We start from the raw sequence: 21,346 nt of genomic DNA on the forward strand, positions 1-21,346 counted from the left end.
TAAAAAGACAGATGATGATAAAAAAAAAAAAAAATGCTGTGCTAAGTAATGAACTGTGACTTGGAATCTCATATGGGACACCTTCGTCCCTTGTAGTCACCCATATATTTTAATAAACAGATTACTTAATTCTTAATTCCTATCACTTAGCACAGCGTTCGTGGCTCGACTCTAATACTAGTGTTATAAGCTAATCTGTTTTAGAGATAAAACTCTTTATATTCGAAAACGCATCCCAGAGAACAATCTACTCAGTAACCATGTGTTAATTACCACTAGGTTCATTTTTCACCGGAGTTGTCCTTTAACTGAAATGTTGAATTGCTGTACTTTATATTCTCAATACAAGGGTATTTCCAATGTCAGTCACACTGGGCAAAAATAATGGTACTGTTCAAGTTAGTTTTTTTATTTATTTATTTTATTTTAATATATACTTTAAGATATTTGATGAATCATGAAACATTCTGTATCATTCATTTTCCTTGAAAGCAAAAAATGTAACACAAGTCTGTATTCTGCAAAAATATTTTTGATTATGGTTGCTGATTCCAACTATGTTTAAAAAATATTTTCAAATATGTAATGTTTTAGTTTTAGTTGCTTTTGACCAAGTCTTCCATCTCTGCATTGAAAGTTTTATCCTGTCTTTCAGCTCTTTGCTTATAGGTGAGAGGAAGGTTTGTGTCAGGACAACACAAGTGGCGCCAACGCTGTCAAGAAAAACACATAATGTGAAACATTTGGTCAGAACATCTTTTGTTTAGAATATTTGTTTTAAAGATTGTTTTGGTTAAATTGTTATTTTGTATGAACTAATTAAATGCAGGCAATGTAAATGTATTTGGATGAAAGCATGTGCAAAATACATAAATGTCAGCGATGAACATCTTTTCATCCTCACCTGTTTCAGACTTCCTTTCCCAGCACACATTTGGCCAAGAGCCCATCCAGGCACCAGCAGAATGGAGGACAGGGCCAGTAACCAACCTAGTGCGTACGCCCAGTCCGGGTACACATACCAGCGGTTAAAAGTGAGAGGCTTGTACTTCACCATTGAACAGGTAAAAGACACCTGAAAATGGACAGAAGAGAAAGATATTGTGAAGAAAGAAGGGGAAAGAAAAATGAGAGTAAGATCAGAAGCAGTGTCTCATTTTGAAGACTCAGAGGAGGTTGCATTTGTCAGCCACATACGTCATAATGATGTCATTTTAGAACAATTACCGTTATAAAATTGACCGTTATTCCTAGTGAACCATAAATTGTAGTTATTTTTAATGACTTTTGAATGTAATAATAGTCAGTTTACTGAAATGAAGCACTTAAATGGTGTCGGGTGGGTTTAAAAGCATCAAATGTGCTGTCCCATCTAGTATTGTTAAGGGACTTACTTACAGTCCACTATGACATATGTGCCATTTTAACACCTACCAGCGAGAAGTGGAAGCAGAGAAAAGGTTGAAGGCCTCTGGTATTACTGTAAAAAATCCCACTGCCTGCAGGCAGCACAATGCCATTCACTCCTAAGCTAAGAGAGTGAGCACTGCAAATGTCCTTGGATTTATGTCCTGCACTCCCTTTTGGAATTTTGTTTTTTTCCTGCGTATTTAACTCATTGTTGTATCCTTGACTTCTCATATGCATTATATCAATCCCTAGCTCAGCCAGTTGTCATGCCAGTACTGGGAGAATCCATTAAATGAGTGAATTCTAGGAAAAGCTCCTTTACCATCACATTATTTCCAGTGCCGTCACACAAAATCTGTTCCATACACATGTCAGGTGTGCAGTCAAATGTAAAACATTGCTGTTGAATCGGAATAAATGTGACTTGATTTTGAATCTCTTTTCCCAAATAGTGAACATGAGTTTCCTTAGATTGTATTCTTCTGTTGTGCTCTGCCATAGCACTATCAAACAGACTATGTTCATATAGGTTATCTGTTCTGCCACGGAATGCCATGTTTTGCATCCGCATTACTTTCACAGTACTCACCAAATGTTCCAAAACTTGTTGCCAGTTTAATGTTTTGCTTAATATTTTACACTGATTTTGTGTTTTGCTGGCTCCTTGTTTCAGCTCTTTCCATTAATGGAAACAGTCCACATGTTGACTTGACTTCTCATGTGCGTTCAGTATGGGTCTTTAGCCAGAGCAGACTTTCTCTTGCTTTCACTAAAAAGTTTACTAATTTAATAAATCAGCCATGGTCTGTCCAGTTTCTCCCCGCGACTGTAATGACTCTGACAATCTCCTGCCTTTTGAAAAAATTATGCTTCCCTTTTGAGAGTACTTCTGTATTGCCTAGCAGTACGCTAGGGGAATTTCCTTTCCTCGAGAATATTAAGCAACAGTTTTATCCTAAAAATTACCATGTAAAACGCAGTGCAGATGCACAGCACATCAGCAGGACGCGGCTGCGTGCTGATTGGCTGTGCTGCGGCAAGAACAGCAACCTATGGCGAGACCGCTGGACAGGAGGACCATTTAGGTCACTCTAAATTTGGAGTAGTTATTAGTTGGCTTTATTACTGCTGGCATTTTGCTGGGATCATGACATATTTCCTGGCCTTCTGAGAGTAATATTACTCCCTGCTGTCCCTCATCAGATGAGCTAGTTATGGCTAATCTGTATGCCTCCAGTAATTTACTAGCAACGTCCACACATTCACTGTCATTACTCATTAGTATGATCGCCGCTAATGCCACCTTGATTTCCAGAGGGGATGAAAAGTGTGAGTGTAGGTTGTGATGATTCCAAACAAATATTACATGTGCAACATAATAAAAATGCTTTAATTTAATAACAATAGTTTTTTAAGTGAGTATTTTCTTTTGCTGAATGTAGAATTGACCAGAATTGTGTATGATACTTTTACCATTAATGAGACCTAAACAGCTTGAACTTTAAAACTAAAAAAAGAATCTGCTTTGATGGCACTGAGAGAACTGACCTTAGTTTGGAGAATTGTTTAAAATGATTTAGATGTTTTTGAACAGTAATATGTTTTTGAACATCTTTTTTTATTTTTTATGCATGTAATCAGCATAAGCATCTGTGAATCCAAATTATAGATACTTACCAGGGACACAAGAGGAGTAAAGTATTTCCAGCACAACATGAATATGTAGTTGGGTCGTGAACTTGTCATGTCTTCAATGATGTCAAACATTCTCTCTGCCCCTGTGGCATATAGGGGAGAGCAGAGGAAATACTGCCAATGCAGTCTTTGACATTTTGTATTAACTTTTCTTTTTATTATAGTCAGAGTCTGTTATGGTCAGGTTCTTTGACTTGTTTGCAGCTCACCAAAGATCCAACCAATTGTCAGAGACTCAAACACAGACAGGAACAGCAAACAGGCTCCATTACAGCCATAGTTTTCAATCAACTGGAATACATACATCCCCCCCTGCAGGTCACAAAACAACATTACAACTCTAGATATAGCTGAAAAAGTTTGTTTTAACTGTAATGTTTGAAAAATGCTTGATTTGCTGTTGATTCCAGTTCTGAAAAAAATTAAGAGACCACACTGTAAAAAAATTGTTTAGGAAAAAAGTTACCTGGTTGCCTTAATTTTGAGTTCATTGAAATTAATACAATGATTTTTTTTTGAGATTCAACAACCTTTATTAAAATATTATTAAAAGATTTTGTAAGCATATTGGGTAATTGTGTGTGTTTTATTTCTGATGACGCAGAGAAACATGCCAAATAGTGCTATTTGCATGATTTTTTTATGAGGTTCAGACAATAATATTTAGAGTTTCTATTTATTAAACAAATTTCCTTAATTGTATCAACTTAAAATTTTAATTTCAATAAACTCAAAATTTTAAAGCAACCAGGTTACTTACTTTTTTAAGTTAAACCAAGAAAAATAAAAAATGTTTTCCAGTTCACTTAAAATTGATGTTAAGTGGTCTCTTATTTTTTCAGAGCTGTATGGATTCCATGGTTTATATCTAGAGGTAGGCTAATCCAAACTTTATAATGGCAGAGAATGGGAGCCCAAAATTTGAAGCCCAAAAAATTCACATGGCTCCAGCGGTTAATAAAGGCCTTCTGTAGCAATTTGATGCGTTTGTTCAAGAAAAATATCCATGTTTAAAACTTTAAAAATGTAAATTATCTAACTTTCGCATTCAACTTACACAGAAAGTGTAATGTCTCTCACCATTCAAAAAGCTTAAAGTGGACATCATTGAATATGGAAGGCAGTCTGGCGAAAGCTATAGATAGATGACCGTTTTAAAGCTATTGTTCTCTTTCTAACATCTGTTCGGTCTCTCACTAAGGGAAGCATCAATTACAACCTCAGACTGACAGACCAATCGCCACAGCGATCAGGGAGTCCCGCCTCCCTGGTATTTTTTGTTTTGTTTTTTTATTCAAGAACCGTACAAATATACAAAAACATTCAGGGGAACATTAGAGGTAATACATAAAAGACATTTGTATGTAGAGTCAAATATCTAAAGGAAGTATTCAAAAATGTACATAAAAGACATGGGACAATATAAGTAAATACAAAAAAAGAAGCCCCCCCCCCCTTCTTTTTTTTGTATTTACTTATATTGTCCCGTGTCAATACATAAGAAAGCTGATTAAACTTGAACCTCAGATTCATTACAATTGTTCATATTGTTTTAGATATCGATCACATTTTTTATTGCTAGTTAACCTAAAAGATTTAAGCAGCAAGTATACCTGAAACTGAAAATTTCATGGATGAAATGTTTTGAAAATAAAATAAAAAATTTGAAAATATATTCTTTAGATTTGTTGGAGTCCGAGTAATAACAAATAACATCTTTCAAATTAAAAGACTGTGTATTAATGGGTTTTTTATTTAATATAAATTAGACCAAAACTCTTGAATCAAATCACAAGAAAATAATAAATGTATCAATGTTTCATCTTCATGACCACAAAATGAGCAAGAAAAGTGCTATTGACTTAACATTGCGCACACTTTGACCACTCACAGCTCCGAGCGAGGATTTCGTAGAAACTGGTTTCGTATACGACATTTGAAGTGGCTGACAGGATCTCTCAGGACATACATCTCAATGGGGTATAAGTTTTACCCCTAGGGTGCTAGAGCTGCCCAAACGTAGCTAAATTTCCCATTGACTAATAATGGAGAGGGTCGTCCCATCAAACGCATGTGTTTTTCCTGCAATGGTAAATTGCATAGGGATTTTGTATTGACCACATCTCTGGTTCACAGTGTCACAGACACAAGGGGCTGTGCTAAATTTATTCAGGCAACCAATCACTATCTCAGGATCATTGTGATCAACTGACTAGCAACACACTAGCAACCACCTAGAACACCCTAGCAACCGCCTAGCAACCTCTCCAGCGGTAGAATTAGACCTTATGGAAGTATGTTGCAGAATATTTGTGTAACTTGCGTAACCTTGGTTCTCTGATAACAGAAGTGAGGAATCTCACCTCATTGCCCTTCTTGCAAGCTACACGATGAAGAAGATATGCAAAGAATGACGCACATGGAGGACTCCCTGATCGCTGTGGCGATTGGTCTGTTCTGTTCTCTCTCTCTCTCTCTCTCTCTCTCTCTCTCTCTCTCTCTCTCTCTCTCTCTCTCTCTCTCTCTCTCTCTCTCTCTCTCTCTCTCTCTCTCTCTCTCTCTCTCTCTCTCTCACACACACACACACACACACACACACACACACACACACACACGTTTGTTTTTGTGACATATGGGGACATTCCATAGGCTGTGGAATGGTTTTTATACTGTACAAACCGTATTTTATATCCCCTTACACGGCCCCTGCCCCTAAACCTACCTATCTGCATTTTTAATTTCTACAAAAAAACTCATCCTGTATGATTTATAAGCATTTTGAAAGTAGGGACATAGCCAATGTCCTCATATTTCACCCTCTCCGTGTAACCTGTATCATACCCATGTCATTATACACATTTGTGTCCTCATATGTCACAAAATCATCCGCACACGCACTCCTCTGACCTCTGTAACAATGACGAGTTCTCCGAAGAAGCAAGTGAGACAGAAGAGCAAGAGGAAGATTTCTCTGCGACCAGCTCTACGCAGCACCGTGGGGAACACGTCCATCACTGATGTTATTACACACTCCACTGCAACAAACTTTGAAGGATGCAGCACAAATGCCTTAGAACTTTGAAACGTCTTATTGAGGTGCCTACTTAGTGTAAACTGCCAAGTTGTATCAGATTTAGGAACAAAACAATGTATTTACAATAAGCATTTTTTTAAATGCTACAGATTTAAAACATCAAATTAATACAGTTAAATGAAAATTCTCAGTTCAAAACATGTTACACTCATTCTTCACCATTTGTGGTGTAATGATGATTAGCACAACATTGCAAATATAAAAATTAGACTATCCAAGTCTATACATATAGATTTAGTATTAAAAATTACACTTTGTCATACATTCAAGAGCTTTAAATGAATATTGAAGATTTATAACACTGTATGTGCTAGTTTTAACTCACCTGTGTATCTAGCCCCAGCAAAATAATCATGATGAAGAAACAAACAGACCACAACTGAGGGAAAGGCATCATAGCTACAGCCTGTGGATAAGCTATGAACGCTAGTCCTGGACCTGACAGAAACAGTGTGAGATCTGATTTTAAGCAATTTGTATTCTTAACCATTCATTTCATTTCCTCTCCACTTGCTTTATAATACCTTCTGTGTTTTAATTCAATTTCGCAGTACCTGATTCTGCTACCTCTTCAATGGGAACACCCTGCTCTTGGGCCATGAAGCCCAGGACTGAGAAGACAGCAAAACCAGCCACCAAACTGGTGCCACTGTTCAGAAGGCAAAGCCACCAGCAGTCTCTGATGAACATAGATTATACAAACATATAAATACAACAGATTCAGCGACTCATGTGTGCACTCATTTCATTTATTTCATTACTAACCTGTAGCAGTTGTTGTTGTATTTATTATAGCTGCCTAGAACAATGAGAGTGCCAAAACACACACTATAGGAGAAAAAGATCTGAGTTCCTGCCTCCATCCAAACCTAAATAAACACAGCACCCCAAACTGTATTAATAGTCTGAACGTTTTAAAGCTTTAATGTCTTGTTACCTTTTCTTTGCATTTTTTTTAATGTTACAGATTAAAAGTTAACCTATTTACAATGTAATAAGCAGTGTAATTATTTAATTTACATTATTATAATGTATATAAAGTAAAGTACATTATAAAGTAATGTAACTGATTACATTTTATTCCTTTTTGAATACTTTTCTAAACTTTAATACATTTCAAATATTTAAACCAGGACTAACCTCAACACTGATTAGTCAGACTTTGAAAATCCTCTATCACTTGATTAAAGGTTATAATAGTTTAACTTTAAAGCAGCCACCACAAAATCAGACTTTAGCACCACTTTATACTTTGAAATCGTTCTGAAGTTCACTTGATGAACTAAATGGCCTTTAAATGGCAGGAAGGTGCACATCAAAAACAGGCAAAGCAACAAATAACTATTTAACTAGTGCCGTCATTTGATTATCATTTGATATTGTTTTCTCTAATTAATCATGATTAATCGCACCTGTGACATGACACCTAACTTTTTACACAGTTTTAAAAAATATATATTTCTATATCATAATTTCACATTTAATCTCTAAATTAATGTAGAAGCAACATAAAGACAGTCGATTTAAAATGTTTGATCTAACAGGCCTATAGGAAATTTACAGAAATTTAATAAATGCAATAAAACTTCACAGTAAATTATAATTCAAATATAGATTTAAAGCTATACAAGTTTATAAGTTTAGTCAAGAGCAGTGAGTGATTGTAATTCAATTACATAACGGCGTTACATGTAACTAGTTGCTCCCCAACACTGGTTATAAGAAGTAAGGGTAGAAGGAAGAGGGTTGGGTTACCTGTGGGTCAGCGAGACGGGCCGGTTCAGGGTACAGGTAAAACACAACCCCCTGCAGAGCTCCAGGAAGAGTCAACCCACGAATCAGCAGCACCAGTAGCATCACATAAGGAAATGTGGCTGTGAAATACACCACCTATAGGCACAACATAATAATACAAGAATATTGACACAGAGCAGAATAAATATAGCCTGGATGCCAGCCTGACAGATGATCAACAGTAACGTAATCATGCACGTCATCAAAGGGGCTTGGATTATATTTGTTCAAATCTTAAACGGAGAGCTTGTTCATAAATGCATTCACCCTCTCTATTTCTCACTGAAATGATGATCATGTTGGTAAGTAACTGTGTATCTTTCAATTATTATTATTTTTTTTTTTACAACACCGGCAAAGATTGTTTATTCCAACACGTGTTGCAGATAGAGTTGCCAAGTTTTACAACAAAACCCGCCAACTACTAGCCAAAAACAATAGCTTCTCGGGGGGTTCTCCGGGGAAACAATGGTGTTTGGTGGCTAAAATGTGTGTTATTTTGGCAAGGTTGCCTGCTAAAATTCGCATTCATGCGTCGATATATCACATAATAGTCGCTTCAACCCGTGGACATGGAAAACTACCTGTGGAAAAAAACGCGGACTTGGCAACACAGTGCAGTTGAGCTCTGTTGACATGTTAAAACTAACGCGTCGCTTCTTTGCTCTGATTGGTTGTCGGTCTATCCAATTGAGGTCTTTCCTGGTTCGGTTGAAACACACCCCATAATCGAAGCCCAATGGAGCAGTTTCAGACTCATATTCTGAATAGAATTGAGTATGACCACGTCAGGCTAGAATAAATATATAACAAAACATGAATTCATCCTCAAAAAAGAAAAAGAAAAAGTTTGGTAACACTTTTATATTTGATATTTAATTTGATACTTTTGATATTTTGATGGTCTCTTTTGCATAATTAACTTTGCAACTAAGTGTCTACTTGTTCTAACCCTAGCCCTACCAGTCTTCTAATACTGTATTAACACTCTAATGAGAGGAAGAAATTTAGGTGCAGCGTTACTTATAGTCAACATGATACGTTAAAGGGACACTCAAAATAAAGTGAAACCAAATATCTTATATAAGTGGCCATATCTTATAAGAGAGAAAACAATGAAACAATCTATGCCCATTGTTTAAATATAAATAGGTTATTATAGTCAATATTTTTTCAAATAATATTTTTGCATACCTTGCCTGTAGATTTGACTCCTTTCCAGACACAGAAATAACATACGATCCATACTGCAATGAGACAAAGAAGAATCTCCCAGTTGATCTTACCAATCTCCTCAATACCCCCAGAGAGAGCCAGCACTCTGCGCCTGTACAATGTGACAAGAAAGAGAAAGTTTTTTTTTTGTTGCTATTTTTTACATTAATACAAATTAAGTTGTATTTTGAGTTGTATTTAGTTTTATTTAGCTTATTGTTAAAGGGTTTGCTCACCCAAAAATTATAATTTGCCCATGATTTACTCACCCTCAAGTCATCCTAGGTGTATATGACATTCTTCTTTCAGACAAATAAAATCGGAGTTATATTTAAAAAGTCCTGGCTAATCTAAGCATTATAATGGCAGTGAATTGTTGCTTCGTTTATAAAGTCCATAAAAGTGCATCTTCTGCCTTCCGAAGTGAAGTGGCGCATTTGTGTAAGAAAATGATCCATATTTAAACCTTTATAGACTAAAATAACTTCCGGCGGATTGTTGTACCCATCGATTTATGGCAGTAACCCTTGACCCTTGAACCCATGACGTATGCGCGTTGATGAACGCAGAAGTGCACAGGAGAGAGCAAAACATTAATCAGAGTCTAAAATGAGAATTTTTAAAGAAAAATGGTGGAGGATTTCTCTATAAGAGAAGAGGGGTATGAGTTCTATGTTTATCCTGATGTTTACTGTAATCTTCCGGATTCAGACCAGATGGTGGACCTGCTCCTAGACACGACCCATGCAGCCCTGAAGTGTCAACTAGACTCTCCCCTGTGAAGGCCTCCTACCAAAACACATATGCACACGTACATATTCAAACACACACGCCTATAGGCTGAACACATAGTGCTTGCATACACGCCGTCGTTGTTCACATGGATTTGCCTTTTTTTAGGTTTGCAGGATGGTGATGATATAGTTTCAAACCTGTTTCATGGTTCACATTCTCGGGCCACCAAATGCTGTTGCTGTGTGGATGGGGTCAGCAACACTTTGGGGGTTTTCTGTTTTGGCTGAAGACGGTGTTGTTTAAATGACAACAGATAATAAATAATCAGTTTTTACAACAGAAATTAATCAATCAAAAACTTTTCTTCTAAAATAAAATTGATTGCCTATTATCACTGTAAAGCTACTTTGAAGCAATCTGTAGTAAAAAGTGCTATATAAATGAAGGTGACTTGACTTTTATGGACTTCATAAACGAGGCAACAGTTCACTGCCATTATAATGCTTGGATTAGCCAGGACTTTTTAAATATAACTCTGTCTGAAAGAAGAATGTCATATACTCCTAGGATAACTTGAAGTCTAGTAAATCATGGGTTAATTTTCATTTTGGGTCAATTAACCCTTTAATGTCCGTTGAAAACATTTGATACATTTGTATTTATTTACTCCCAGAACTCAGTTGCTGCAGAGGTTGAATTAATCTGTGTTGTCCGGTTGAGGGACAGATTTCTTGCAGCAAGATTTACACAGTCACCTAACACAGAGACATTTTTGTTTTCAGTTTTGCAGAATATTCAGCTGTGATTATTAGCAGATATTATTATTATTTTTAATGCAGTGTTTATTTATTTAGATGATCACCTGTGTTCCAGGTGTTGTCACAGCTGGCCCAAGGAAGTTGTGAGCTGAAAGAGAAGAAGAGGTAGAAAAGCGCCCAGGCCAGAATGATGATGTAAGACAAGCAGCTGTACAGAAGAATCAGTTGTTCTGCAAAGCCAATACCTGACAAAAGCAAACAGAAACACTAGCTAAAAGAGGATCAAATTAAGTGATTTATCAGCACTCATCAAATTTGGCAGGGCCAAATATTAATTAAATTTCATATTTTATATACAACCTAGGGGAAGCAGGCAGAGGGTCCAACCACTCTTACGGCGCTTCAGTATACATAAAGGCAAATACAATTTGGAAAAGGCAATATGTTAATTTTGGAAAAACAAAAAAGAAGAAACTATCTAAAATACAGGTGTGGTGGTATGGATTATTTTAAGGGTAGGTTAGGTGTAAGGGAAGTGTCAACAGTACAATGTAAAAACATGTATGTACACAATAAATGCATTGTATCAAATTATTAATTTAAATGTTAGTACATAGTAGTTAAGACTACCTAAGTGGGTCCATAAATCTTTATATAGTATGAATTAATCCTACATAAACTTTTTTTTTTTTAAACGACTCACCCTTAGCCAGTGGACAGAGGCGCTGCCAACATGTAATGCTCCCCTCCTGTGTGTACTGTCCTATTGCGGTCTCTAGCAGGAACAAAGGCACCCCACAGGTAACTAGGAACACCAGGTAGGGTATCAGGAATGCCCCTGAGAACACATCAGTACAACAATACATTATCTAAAGAGATCATTAATAGCACTTTTTTTATTTTATAATGTTTTTCGAGGTCCAAAAATAATGTTGGTAAGATTGGTGATTTTTAGAAACAAATTGCCATTTTGTGCCCTGCTTTTGAAGCTCTGGTTTGAACACTTAAAGGACATCGGCATAGCCTTTAACACTGTAAATCACCTACTACTTGGTTGAGTAACATTTTTGCATATGAAAAAAAGTATTAATATTATATTCTCCATCAGAAGTTGGGCAGACCAGAGCTAATGATTTTGTCTGATATAATAAATAAATAAATAAATAAATAAATAAATAAATAAATAAATAAATAATATTATAATTCATATTTTCTTATATTCCTTGTCATATTTGATAATTGTAATGCAGAATGAGTAAAGATTTATTTTGGGATTTAATTTTTTTTGGCTGCTCTACCTTATTTCTCTATACAGCGCTCGACAATGTCAAAATTATTGAGATTGCCAATCATATCAAAGATGGAGGGTCTTACTGCCATACTATCACAGCACAACGAGAGTTTGTTGAAAGATGTAAGTATCAGAAAACTGTTTTATGATAGAAATGTTCAGCTACTGACAGTAATCGACTAGTGATACAAGCTACTCAACGTTTTATGAAATGTCGCAGTTTTAAATAAAAAAACGCATTCATGATTCATGTAATTCATAAATGAACGAGACGATGAGACAAAAAACTTTTGCATTTTCTACATATTAGACATACAGATAAGAGTGAATTTGCATGTGCACATTTTAAAGTATAATATTATTTGCAAATATTTTAAATTCATTACTTCATTATAGACCTAGAACTTATTTTACCATTCTTATTCATTTATTCCTGTAAATCCCTTTGAATCCCTTATTTATTCAATTCCTTTATATTATTTATAATAGTAATTGCAATAATTATACCAGTAGACACCCTGGTGTCCCACTAGGTGTCCCCCAAACACAAAAGTTAAAACTCCGCCTATTGTTCTCCGTGTAGGTGGTGGTCCCTCACAATCTGAAGCCATGCAGTGTAAATGTGTATGTCTGTGTGTTAAGGCTGTAATTACTGGTCATGGTGGCATAGATAGGCTACCAGTGACCCTACATAAGACAAGCAGTTTGGAAAATCAAAACAATAATTTATCACAGATCAGACTTTAGAATTGGTTACTTATATGTGTTAGCATTATGGTCACATCCATCTTTTAGTTAAAGTGTACATAAATAAGCATGTACTACTGACCAAGAACAGGCACTTTGTTGACAATAAACAGCAACTTACAGGTGCACTATACAACTTTCCGTCCACTGGAGGGCGCCTCAAAACAAAGGCGTAGTTTGATGACGCCAAGTGTGAGTGCAGTATCTTGGGACATGTGGTCTTCACCTCACAGCCGGTGGAAAATAGGACTCGGGCACAAATCATGTTCATGGATGCGGGCCGAGTGTTGTGGCACACACTTCCGCTTTTTCCGGTCATGATTATAAGGTAAATCAGCTCTGTTTATCATATTAGATACATTTAAGTGTGTTTAAAATGATGTTATGACGTTACTCTGTGCGTTTGCTCGGCGCTGCTGTGACATGTTCACACTGCTAAGAGAAAAGCACTTCTGCAGAATAAAACTTACGGTAGTGCAGATATGACGCGATTGACAGGCGACTCCCTCAAATGCTATACGGACATGTCCCGGTCCTTAGTTAAAATAGCAATTTTCTCACAATTTACAAATAGTTGGAAACATTTGGGATATTGTAAGTACTCAGCTGAAAAAAATATATAACACTGGCCTAGTGGTTTTTGGATATTTTACTGCAAAAATACTACATAGTGCTTCTTTAACAAATGTTAGAATCTTGGAAGGTATGAAGGCGCTGTTCCTCAAGAACTGTACATTTTTTTGGAAAACATTATTTAAGTACTTTTTCATACCAAGTTGACCTTTTTAACTATTTCAACTTTCACTAAGATGTTGCATTCCACAATGTGCAGATACACGGATTAGGTGTAACATTATAACATACCCTAATATTTGTGTTGGGCCCAAAACAACCCTGACCCACCAAGGAATACTGTTTCCATGAAATGGTGTAGATGGTCTGGAGCAATGCTTTGGTGGTATGTGTCAAAGTAACATCCACATGGATGGCAGGACCCAAGCAGAACATTGCCCAAAGCATTACACTGCCTCCGCCAGCTTGCCTTCTTCCCATAGTGCATCCTGCTGCCATGTGTTCCCCAGCTGAGTGACACACACACACACACACACACCAGGCCAACCATGTGATGTTAAAGAAAACAATCAAATCAGGCCACCTTCGTCTATTGCTTCACGGTCCTGTTCTGATGCATGCCCACTGTTGGTGCTTTTAGCGGTGGACAGGGGTCAGCATGGGCTCCCTGACTGGTCTACACGGTGTATTCTGACACCTTTCTATCAGAACCATTAACTTCTTGAGCAATTTGTATTAATGTATTAATGTAATATTGTCGCAAAACATGCAGTTTTATATTTTATTGATATATAACCCTCATTCGTTGGGCACCACAACATTATATGAAAATTTGGATAGGCTGTTAAAGTATTTTAAACACAATAATGAGGTGCTTCTCTTTGGAGATTTTAATATAAATTGGTTAGGCAAACAATGTAGGAAAAAACTGAAAAATCTCACATCAAAACATTACTAGTCAAACGATTGAAGCTCCTACACATATCACCAGGTATACTAAAACACTCATAGATTTGGTTTTCACAAATAAGCCCGAAAGAATTATAAAAACGTATAATTTAGTCACTGGTTTATCTGACCATAATATGAGTTTGCAAGAAAACTGCAAGAAAACTGACAAAGAAAAGACTGAAGTTTATACATCGAAATCGGAACTCTTTAAATTAGAAATTCCTGGTAAAAAATGTATGTATAATACGCCATAAAATGCGTATCATATGCACGCGAAAAACAGCGTGCCATAGACACGCCAAAATGAGTTTTGGCGTATACATTCCACGACATTGCACACTCGTACTATTTATATGCATTTTTGTGAGAATACCCTGGGATGAATTCATTAATAAACTAAAACAATCACAGAGAAAGTATCAGCTTCCATGGAAAATTGATAATATAAGAAAATTAATAAAAATGAGGGCCTATGCCTTAAAACTTTTTTATCAAGACTCGTAGGGACACTGATTTCAAATTATTTAAAGGTCTGCGCAACCAAGTTGTTAGAGAACTCAGAATTTCCAAATCAAATTATTACATTCAAAATCTAACTGAGGCCAAAGGGAATGGCAAAATAATTTGGAAGCATTTAAATAGCCTACTAAATCCAAAGAATACCAACACCCAAAACATCATTACTGATAACACTCAAGTTGTAGATGAATTTAATACGTGTTTTATACAATCGGTTAATAACCTTTCATCAAGTTTTCCCCTTAAGAATGATATAAATCTAATAATTTGGGACCAGTTTCAAGATCAGGACAACTCATTTCAACTCAGGGAGACAGTTAGTCAGACAGATGTTCTGAAAGTCATACAGAACTTAAATAGTACCTTCTCATAAGATATTTATAATTTAGATACAGTTTTTCTTAAAAAATATAGTAGCTTTCTGATCACGCCTCTCGCTAATCTTATTAATATCTCCATTACATCTGGCCAATTCCCAGAGGGATGGAAAAATGCTTTGGTAATACCTTGCTTTAAATCCGGAGATGTTAAATTGTCCTGTAATTATAGACCTATAAGCCTCCTTCCAGTCTTTTCTAAAGTTTTGGAGAAGATTGTTTCAGATGCAGTATCTTGAGACCATTATCTAACCAAACCATTATCTGAGTTCTTTGCAATTTGGATTCAGGCACAATCATTCTACAGAATCTGCTTTTTGTTTATGAACCGAAAATATAAAATGCTCACTTGACAAGGGAAATATAATTGGTGCAGTATTTTTAGATCTAAAAAAAGTGTTTGATACAATAAATCATAAGACTTTAATCTCTAAATTGGCTAAATACAACTTATCAAAATAATGAATCCCGGTTTGAATCCTATTTAAAAGGCCGTGAACAATGTGTTGTAATCAACAATGTGAGATCCACCTCTCTTAAAATTGAAACCGGGATTCCTCAGGGCACCCATACTCTTGGTACCCATACTTTTCAGCCTTTACATTAATGATTTACCGGATGCATGTCCAGATATAGGTTTGCAGATGTATGCAGATGACACAGTTGTGTATGCATCTGGTAATACCTGTATTTCTGTGGCTGATAAACTAAATGTCAATTTAGAGAAAATATCTGCTTGGTTAACCGTATCTTGTTTAATCTTAAACACAATTTTTTTTTAACTCTATCTGCTTTTTTATTAAAAAAATACCTTTAACACAAGTACTGAATGTACAAATTAATGGGCAGCTTATTGAACAAGTACCAGAAGTAAAATGATTATAGACTATCAATTGAATTTTAAAAGTCTATTTATGAAAATGAGTAAAATCATAAAGGTCAATCTGGGCTGTTTTAAGATGATAAGAAACTGTTTGACTCTTGATTGTGCAATTATTTTCGGAAATTCTATGATTTTCTCACATATATCATATGGCTTCACCACATGGTCCCAAGCTCATCAGTCATCCGTTAAGTCTATAGAGTGTCTATAGAGTGAAGAAGAGAATCAAGCATCATCATTGTCAAATTCTTTTTTTAGTTTTACTAATTGTATTTTCTTGCATTTCGTTAATTTGGTTTTTAAATGCCTTAATAATGCTGCTCCTTTACTCCTTTGCAAAACAATAACAAGACGGCAAAGTGGTACAAGATACATCACTCGTTCAGCATCAAAAGACAACTGCATTCTGCACTAGCATTCCGTTCCGTAGAACATAGTTTTTTTTTTTTTTACTAAATCCCCACTAGGGACAAGTGTTGTAAAGTAGCTTTAGCTAAAAACACTATGCTCAACATCAGATGAATGTTCAAGTTTATCTTTGTTTTTTGTATCTGTCCCTATTTAAATAAACTTAAATGAATGAATTTCATAAGCTATAGTAGCTCATCTATTTGATCATACCACATGGGCCACATGCATCAATGAGCCTTGGCCGCCCATGATCCTGTCACCGGTTCACCACTCTTCATTCCTTGGACAAATTTTAAAAGATATTGGCTACTGCAGACCGGGAACACCCCACAATAGCGGCAGTTTTGGAGATGCTCCAACCCAGTTGTCTAGCCATCACAATTTGGCCCTTGTCAAACTTGCTCAAATCCTTACACTTGCCTATTTTTCCTGCTTTTAACACATCAACTTTAAGGGTCAAAATGTTCACTTGCTGCCTAATTTATCCCACCCACTAACAGGTGCCATGAAGAAATTCAGTGTTATTCACTTCACCTCATAATGTTATGCTTGATCGGTGTATACTGAAATATGTATATTTAGGTTTAATCATACCTCCTCCATTCCTGTAACAGAGATAGGGAAACCTCCACACGTTACCCAGTCCGACCACATTCCCTGCCACAGCCAGAAGAAACTCTGCTTTACTGCCCCAGTGCCCTCTTTCCATTATTTTTCCTTCTATTCTTTTCATTTTGTCACTCTCTTCTCACCAGTTGTCCGATCCTGCTGTGTAGACGGTTTTAACTCTACAGAGGTGGAGGATGATCATTAAGAAACAAATAAGTCAGTGTGTAAAACACTGAGTCTTAAACTCATAAAATTCATCATCTATTATGATAGTTGGATGAGCCTCAGGTAAAATATATAATTCAAAGTAATTTATTCATTTGAAAGCATACCAGCAGTGACATGAGTCAATCAACACATTTTAAATAAATATTTTAAATCTGGAACAACAGTGACCTGTGTAAGTGAAAGAAAAAAAAAGTTAAAATAAAAAATTAAAATAAAAAATAAACAAAAATGTTTGGTAACACTTCAGTAGGGGGAACACATATTCACTAATAACTACGACTTTTTCCTAAACAGACTCCTAATTTACTGCTTATTAATTATGGAATGTCAAAGCTGCCAATATTAAAAATAAATAAATACATAAATAAATATACAAAGAAATGTAAAAAAGCAAAGAATAAATAAAAAATAAAATAAATAAATAAATACAAAAAAATAAAAATAAAAATAAAATAATAAATAAATAAATATACATAGAAAAAAAAATTATAATTGTAATTTATTAATTACAAATATTATTTATTTCCACATTTATTCCTTTATTTATTCATGCATTTATTTACTTATATATTTAATTATTTCTACATTTATTTATTTATGCATTTATTTGTGTGTAGGGTAATGAGGAGGGCGGGATTTACCTCAGACATAGCAATCGAGCTCAGAGTAGGCGAGAGCTAAGTGTTAAGGCTACAGCGACACCTTGTGGTGTGGCGGAAATACAATAACAGCCTTCTGAAGTTGATACTGTCTGTGATGAAGCACTTGGATATGTATATGGACAAAATCTTATATCACGGGTTTAAGTCATATCACCCTAACTGTAGCCTACTGTGTTGTAAAATGTCCTGGGCTAACAAACATGAACAGCATCTTCAACAGATCTGATTACAGGGACTCTGAAATGGAAGCGCTTGATATTTTCTCATGGAAAGGAACCAACGCACATATAGGCTACAGTGAAGTCCGCGCAAGCATATTGACCAATGCATTTGAAATTAGACCATGTTTTTCTATTAAGCGGTGACCTTATTACTTTTAATAAGGTTGCCCCTGGACATGAGTTTATGGAAATAAATAAATAAATAAATAAATAAATAAATAAATAAATAAATAAATAAATAAATAAATAAATAAATAAATAAATGTAGAAAGGAATAAACGTGGAAATAAATACAAATAAAAATAAATGTAGAACTATATAAAATAATAAACAAATATATATATATATATATATATATATATATATATATATATATATATATATATATATATATATATATATGGAATAAATAAATAAATAAATAAATATGGAAATAAATGTATAAATAATTATATATATATATTTTACATTTCTTTGTATATTTATTTATGTATTTATTTATTTTTAATATTGGCAGCTTTTTTGTAGCATTTAAGTTTAGGTATTGCACTGTAAAATGCAACTGATGATCTTACTAATAATATTAAGTGAATATAACTTATTTTGAGTAAGTTTGTTGATCTTACTAAGGTTAACAGAGTAATGACAACTTTTTAGCACAGCAAGTTATTAAACTCAAAAGGTTCAATTAAACTCTAATTAACATAGTAAGTATATTGAACTTTTTCGAGTGGCTATGCACAGTTCTGTCCATAGGTGGAGTCGTTTCGCACCGTAATAACTTATTCTGATGGAAGAAGCACATGGAAAGTTGAGTCAGCGCTCGTTTGGCATGTTTTGTAATTGCTTATTTGCTTAATATACATTAATCAATAGTGTAATAAGCAGATTAAATGAGGTAGTGTTACACAGCAACATTGGTTGTGATGTTAGTTTAATCAAACTTTTGGATTGTGTTGGATTGTGCTAATTGAAATTAACAGTCTAGCCATTGCTATTCACTAATTTTTTTGGTGCCTGTTTTCAATCAAGGAACGGTTTTATATTTTATTATTTATTTTTATTGTGTACAATGTTGACTGAGGAAAACTGATTACTACAATTTAGAGATTTATATTACAGTGTTTAGGTCTGTTTTACAGGCAACGTTATAATGTAAATATATTCATTGTAGAATAGGCCAACTTAAGATATTTTTTTAATGTTTAAACATGTGTAATAAGTATAAACATTACACAGTGACTTGCAAATAAATATATAAGGATTTTGTATGTTAATATTATTGTCTTCTTTTGCAGAGAATGTTTTGTGAAATGAGACATGCAATGGAAATGTAAGTATTGTTTTTTTCCTGTGAAAAGAGAGCTCCTTTATTGAAGCATTATCGCTTAAAGCTTTCATTTTTCTTAGTTTTTTTTATCAAAGAAACTACCACATTCAAGGTTCAGTATAGACAATGTTAAAATAGTCCATGAGACTGCAGTGGTTCAACCTTAATGTTATTAAGTGATGACAACACTTTTGTGCAGAAAAACAAAACAAAAATATACTTTGTTCAACAAATTTGTCTCTCCCGTCTTTTATTCAATTCACACTAGTGGACATAGTGGTGTTTTATTGGTAAAAAATTATATAAATACTGTTGTGTTTCTCACACAAACTGATCGTTTCGTGTCTTAGGACATCGATGTGTCGTCATGAGCCACAGAGTTCCCATTCACTCCCATTATTTGACTGACAGAGGGCAGCGGTTGGAGTTAAAAATCTTAATTTGTGTTCTACTGAAGAAACAAAGTCACCTACATCTTGGATGCCCTGGGGGGAAGCAGATAAACATCAAATTTTCATTTTTGGGTGAACTATCCCTTTAAGTAATATATTAACAAATTAAATATTTCATTCTGTTACAACATTTCTTTTTTGAGCAAGGTCATCACTGAATTTTCCAAATTGATTTATTCAGGCTAATTTGATATCTTCCCCCCACATAGAGCGCTGACATCACTGCTAAGCGGACAACAGTTCTCTGTGGCCTCCCTCTACTTCTTGGAGAAGAAACCTCTGACTTTTTTAAAACAATGTTGGCAAGTACCTTTTTTACATTTCATTCTAAACTATAATCAACCCCACACATACATCACATATTGGCATTCAATTATTCTTCATTTAACTCTCATCTTGAAGCAGACATGCAAATGCTGCATTTGAGTTTTCCATTTTGTTGTATGTTCTGTATGTTCTGCCCTAATTGTACTATTCATTGTTTTTTCTAATTTTCATACAATACTTATATGTATTGTTTAATTTTGTAGGACTGTGATAGTGACATACCCCAAACTTCCATCGGGATTCTGAGCGTGATGACAGAAGAAGCCAGGGTTCACCTCAAGTACTGTATTTGAAGGCTTCACATACAGCAATCATCCTAGAAGGAGCCATTGTGATGGATGATCTTGAAAACCTTCCCAATGCCATGTGCCTACTTTTTGGGCTAACATATGCGCTGAACTTGGAGTACCCTTCGCAGCTCTAGAACACCTTTGATTTTATTCAAAGAGTGTTTCTTTCTCTTGGACACAAATCCCTTTAACCAAAACTACAGTCACTTAAAAACATGCTGCTTCTGTAAGTGAAGGCTGTTTGAAGTTGTCTTAAAAGTTTAATTCACCCAAAATGTAAAATCTGTCATTAATTTGTTCACCCACATATCATTCCAAACCCACAACACTTGTTTTAGTCTTTGAAACACAAATACAAATATTTTTAATTAACCATTAGAAGTTTCTTGCCCTCCATTGAAAGTCTAGGTAACCAAAACTTTAAGAAGACAAAACAATGTAATTATGTGTTTTAAATCAAATCCTCTTTATCTGCTCAATTCAAATTCATTTATTTTTATGGTGCGTAAATTATATATTTTTCTGGATCTTTTAAGTTTTGGTTACCTGGATTTTCATTAAAGGGACAGAAACTAAATAAAAACATTCATTTGTGTTTCAAAGTCTAACAAAAGTGGAATGGGTCTGGAACTTGTGGGTGTTGGGTAAATTGTGACAGAATTTACAGTTCTGAGTGTTAAAATTAGGTCTTGCATTAAACTAAAGTTGTTCATTTTAAAATGTCAGCTGTTCAGTCTCAGGCAAAAGATTGTCAAAACAGTCACGATTCCAAAT

General features: G+C 34.9%; 1 protein-coding gene and 1 long non-coding RNA gene across 4 annotated transcripts; one reads left to right on the forward strand and one right to left on the reverse strand.

Moving 5' to 3' along the window:
• Positions 1-458: 458 nt before the first annotated feature.
• LOC137043293 (sodium- and chloride-dependent GABA transporter 2-like) lies at positions 459-17,265 on the reverse strand. Of its 2 annotated transcripts, XM_067419509.1 has the most exons (15): positions 17,048-17,184; positions 13,643-13,821; positions 11,405-11,539; positions 10,806-10,946; positions 10,611-10,698; positions 9,188-9,320; positions 7,955-8,089; positions 6,965-7,068; positions 6,754-6,878; positions 6,525-6,637; positions 6,013-6,150; positions 3,315-3,417; positions 3,088-3,188; positions 905-1,075; positions 459-713 (listed from the first exon to the last, which is right to left on the reverse strand). In XM_067419509.1, the coding sequence occupies exons 2-15, from the start codon at positions 13,797-13,799 to the stop codon at positions 597-599; spliced, it is 1,761 nt and encodes a 586-aa protein (XP_067275610.1). In that variant the 5' UTR covers positions 13,800-13,821; positions 17,048-17,184; the 3' UTR covers positions 459-596. The 2 variants fall into 2 exon arrangements, with proteins under 2 accessions (XP_067275610.1, XP_067275611.1); XM_067419510.1 differs by lacking the exon at positions 13,643-13,821 and having other exon boundaries at positions 462-713; positions 17,048-17,265.
• Positions 17,266-19,316: 2,051 nt separating this feature from the next.
• On the forward strand, positions 19,317-21,044 carry LOC137043294 (uncharacterized). 2 transcript variants are annotated; one of them, XR_010898438.1, is made up of 4 exons: positions 19,317-19,506; positions 19,854-20,027; positions 20,165-20,257; positions 20,486-21,044. It is a non-coding gene; the product is annotated as an uncharacterized lncRNA (long non-coding RNA). The 2 variants fall into 2 exon arrangements; XR_010898439.1 differs by lacking the exon at positions 19,854-20,027.
• The last annotated feature ends 302 nt before the right edge of the window (positions 21,045-21,346 follow it).

This window comes from Pseudorasbora parva, chromosome 16 (assembly GCF_024679245.1).
Source record: "Pseudorasbora parva isolate DD20220531a chromosome 16, ASM2467924v1, whole genome shotgun sequence".
NCBI lineage: Eukaryota > Metazoa > Chordata > Actinopteri > Cypriniformes > Gobionidae > Pseudorasbora > Pseudorasbora parva.